This window comes from Apis dorsata, unplaced genomic scaffold (genome assembly GCF_000469605.1).
Source record: "Apis dorsata unplaced genomic scaffold, Apis dorsata 1.3 scaffold_962, whole genome shotgun sequence".
Classification (NCBI taxonomy): domain Eukaryota; kingdom Metazoa; phylum Arthropoda; class Insecta; order Hymenoptera; family Apidae; genus Apis; species Apis dorsata.
In genome coordinates this window covers 197,805-202,168 of record NW_006264069.1, presented here as the reverse complement: position 1 = coordinate 202,168, position 4,364 = coordinate 197,805, and the positions used below count along the sequence as shown (strand labels likewise).

Below are 4,364 nucleotides of genomic sequence, written 5' to 3'. Positions count from 1 at the left end.
ATTCATGTAATTTTTAAAATTATTTTATTCTTCTAAATAAAAAATATTACTACTAAATAAATGTACATACTAAAGTTTAATTATTTATTTATAATAATAGTAAAATATATTTATTGCAGATATTTATTTTGGATTATGAAGGTATCAATATTTACGTATCTTGTTATATTTGGACTTTTACCTATTATATTTCATTATTCTTATGCTTTCCAAAAAAAGATTCTTTTCTTAAATTTTGGTAAGTAAAATTTATTTATATATTATATTATATTATATTATACAGATTATTGATAAACTTTTTATTCATGAATATAATTATATATGTGATATATTTTTAGTCCAATGGCCACTTAATGTAGATTTTTCAAAACCAGAATCAATTGGAATGAAAGGAACAAGAAATTTTTATTTAAAAACTGATGAACAAGTGAAAATAGGATTATGGTTGATAACTGATAAATAGATATATATTTTCAATTTATTTATATTAATTACATATTATTTTTTAGGCAAATACTACCTCAATCTTTATTAAATGATTCCACTATTACAACTGCTAATGATTATGAAGCTGTATTAAAAAATGCTAAACAACCAATTTTTCTTTATATGCATGGTAATAGTGGTAATAGAGCAAGTAGTCATCGTTTAGAATTATATAAACTTTTTCAGAATTTAGATTATCATGTTATATGTTTTGATTACAGAGGTAAGATTAAAATGTTATTGTAAAAAAGAAGTTCATATAAAAAATTTATGTAAATAAATATTTTTTGATTGCAATGTTTTTTAATGTAGGCTATGGTGATAGTGAAGAAGCAGAACTTTCTGAAATGGGGGTAGTTAATGATAGTAAATATGTACTTGAATGGCTATTAAAAATAGTAAATGGTACAACCCCTGTTTTTGTATGGGGACATTCATTAGGAACTGGGTATAAATTTATATTTATATAAAATGATAAAATTAATGATAAAATTAAAACTTAGATTTTTATTATATTATAGAGTATCTACTCATGTATTGGCATTATTAGCAATAAAAAAAATTCAACCTGCAGGTTTGTTCTTAGAATCACCATTTAATAATATAGCAGATGAATTAAGTGAACATCCTTTAGCACAGGTATTTTTTGATTTAAAAATAATTAATTATAAAAACATGATTTAAACAATAGTTTATTTAAAATCAATTTAATCAATAAAAAAATTCTAATAATTTAAAAAATTTCAATTTGTTTTTAGATATTCAAACATTTACCATGGTTTCATTGGATAATTGTTGAACCATTTTATGATAATTTTCTTCGTTTTGAATCTGATAAACATGTAGAAAAAATTCAATGTCCTATTATGATATTGCATGCTGAAGATGATAATATCATTCCATTTGCTTTAGGTGAAAAGGTAAAAATACGTTTTTTTTTTTATAAAATTTCATAACAATTGAAACTATTAAAAAATTTTCTTCTTTTAGTTGTTTAAAGCAGCAATAAATTATCATGGAAATAATACAAATAGTATTCAAATGACAAGAATTGATGCATTATATGGCCTTGGACATAAATATATATGTCGTTATAAAAATTTACCTAATGTAATCAAGTAAGTATTAACTATTAATGTAATTTTATAAAGTTTATTAATATTTTTTATAATTTTTTTTCAGATCATTTGTAGCCAAAGCACATAAAAATCAGACTGAGTAAATTATATTTAAATATCAATACTTTTATACAAATATTTTTTTGTATTGCACGTATTCAATAATTATATCAATTTTATTGACATGTATAAAATTTATTTATTGCATAATTATATTTTTTATTAAATAATTCGCTACTTATAATATCCTGTAAAGTACAATAAGATTTATTATGAAAGAATTATTAAAAATGTATTGAATTTATGTTTGAAATATAATTGAATGATTAATTGAAATGTATTCTGCAATGTATTGTGCAATTAAAAAAAAGTAAATTTGTATTTTCTAAGTTCATTGCACTTATTAAATAAAAAATTAAATATCATCAAATCCTTTAACTTTTCCTTTTATAATTTTCTGGTTTTCTTTCTTATCAAAAATTTGAAATATAAAAGTACTCAACCTTAGTTATTATAATCAAAATTAAAAATTAAAAATCCTAATTAAACTAAATTCGAAATATAAAACTCATTACAAATAATTATATTATATATATTAAAAATTATGATTTTTATATATTTTTGTTAGATTTTTGATATTTATAGAATTTGTTCTTTTTTTGTAAAATTCATATTTTTATAAAATTATATTACAAAGATATTTGTAACTAAAAAATTATTAATTGTAATTTATAAAATGTAGAGGGCGTTGCAATAGATTTTTCTAGATAAATATTCGATACGGATTACATTAATGTAATTTTATATTCTATGGTAATTCTGAAAACGCACGTGTATATATTATTATAAACATGTTTTTTTGGCAATATTTCTGATATTAATAATATTGATTAACATTATAATTAGTATTAAAAATATACAATAAATAAAATGTAAAATAAAAATCTTTTATTTTTTTAAATAATTTTATTTATTTTGTATTATTATTACAAAATAATTTTTTTAAATTAATAAATTATTTATAAAAAAAGAAATGTAATAAAAAATTTATATATAAAGAAAGAATTATTTCTATAACATAGTTTTTAAATATAATAAACATTGCTAATTATAAGAAATGATAAAAATGGAGGAGCAAAGTATTTTAACATCAAAGTCATATAAACGTGCAGAAACAAATTTGAAAGATAAATTAAAATTAGCATTTTTAAAACGTTATCCTCATTATTTGGTACCTGGACATAATTTACATACTAATTTTTCTGTAGATGATTCTGATTTAGAAAATATTATAGAACAATATCAAGAATATCCTTATCATTGTGATTTACCAAAACCTTTATTGCCACCTGCTAAATTACCTCGAAATGGCAAGTATATTGAATTAATTAATAATTTATAAAGTATATTTTTATAATATATATTATATTTGTGTATATTTATAAATTATATAGTATTGAATGAAGAAGATCCTACATTAGAATTAGTCATTCTTAAGAATTATATGAACAAGGATATAGAAAGAATGAAACATTATTATTTGAAACATGAAAAAGGTAATAATAAATATAAAATTTTATAAAAAAAATTGTATTTATAATAATAATATTTTTTAGACTTAAAATTGATATACAAGAAAGATGTAAAATGGAATCATATGAAAGATGTAATTACTGCTAAAATACCTAAATATGTTGCAGATTTAGCACAAATTATTGATAAAGATCCAGATCCTTATTTTAAAGGAGTAAGATAAAAATTAAAGCTTTAAACCTTTTTGTAATGAAACTATTTTAAAAAATTTTATAATACAAAATCAAATTTATGTAATTTTTTTTAGGCTTATAATTGGTATTATACTGGTGGATCTCTGAATCATATAAATTTACATAATAAGGACATTTTACTTTTTCCATTTATGGGAGAATTAGGTATTATTATTATAAAAATATTTCTTCATAAGTAATATAATTAGCAATATAATTAGCAATATAATTTTTATTTCAATTTATTTTTAGTAAGTACACCTCTTGATAATATAGAAGAGTTTTTATGGAAACCTTTATTCGAAAAAGCAGCTAAATGTGAACTCGGTAATGGTTCATTGTATGAATTAAAACATAATGTTAATGTTGATATTTGTAAGTAACATATATTTGAAGTTATATTTTAAAAGAGAATAATTATTAATAATATATTTATATATGATATATGATATTAATGTATAAATTTTAGATTGATATATATATATACATATATGTATTATTATTTTATATAGAATTTTTATTATGAAATTAATTTGTAATTCAATATTTTAGGTATGATTTTAGGTAGATATAAACAGCATTGTAATTTTTATATATTATCTGAACGTGATAATAAATGTAATCTCACGGAAGTACATACACAAATATCAAAAATACCTTATATTAGTGCAGATTTAAATCCTCTTAATGCGAATCAATATTGTTTAGTTGATGTTGATAGATGTGTGACATTATGGGATATGACTAAAATGTAAATATTGTAAATATACATTTTTCTATAAAATGAAAAATTTATATATATATTTTTTAATTTTATAGGAAACCAATAAACTCTAATACTATACTGAACACTACTGTATCAGATGATCTATGGAGCAGTATAAAATTTCAATCTATAGATCCTAATGTTCTTTTATTTGTAGATCGATGCTGCCTACATTATCTTGATATTCGTGTAAGAATACAAATATTAATTATTTTTTAATATTATGTC

At 19.6% G+C, this 4,364-nt stretch overlaps 2 protein-coding genes across 3 annotated transcripts in view; both read left to right on the top strand.

The window, feature by feature from the left end:
• Positions 1-1,989, top strand: part of LOC102680456 (lysophosphatidylserine lipase ABHD12) — a 4,344-nt gene extending 2,355 nt beyond the window's left edge. For both annotated transcript variants that reach the window (XM_006623851.2, XM_006623852.2), the window contains 8 exons: positions 120-238; positions 339-444; positions 510-709; positions 799-934; positions 1,008-1,125; positions 1,245-1,406; positions 1,477-1,604; positions 1,669-1,989. In XM_006623851.2, coding sequence (XP_006623914.1) covers positions 120-238; positions 339-444; positions 510-709; positions 799-934; positions 1,008-1,125; positions 1,245-1,406; positions 1,477-1,604; positions 1,669-1,708 — 1,009 coding nt within the window. In that variant the 3' untranslated portion in view covers positions 1,709-1,989. The remainder of the gene's footprint in view (positions 1-119; positions 239-338; positions 445-509; positions 710-798; positions 935-1,007; positions 1,126-1,244; positions 1,407-1,476; positions 1,605-1,668) is intronic.
• Positions 1,990-2,652: 663 nt separating this feature from the next.
• The window catches only part of LOC102680681, a 3,782-nt gene continuing 2,070 nt past the window's right edge, over positions 2,653-4,364 (top strand). The window contains exons 1-7 of the mRNA XM_006623853.2: positions 2,653-2,974; positions 3,059-3,160; positions 3,221-3,351; positions 3,445-3,535; positions 3,623-3,745; positions 3,923-4,121; positions 4,190-4,325. Coding sequence (XP_006623916.1) covers positions 2,722-2,974; positions 3,059-3,160; positions 3,221-3,351; positions 3,445-3,535; positions 3,623-3,745; positions 3,923-4,121; positions 4,190-4,325 — 1,035 coding nt within the window. The 5' untranslated portion in view covers positions 2,653-2,721. The remainder of the gene's footprint in view (positions 2,975-3,058; positions 3,161-3,220; positions 3,352-3,444; positions 3,536-3,622; positions 3,746-3,922; positions 4,122-4,189; positions 4,326-4,364) is intronic.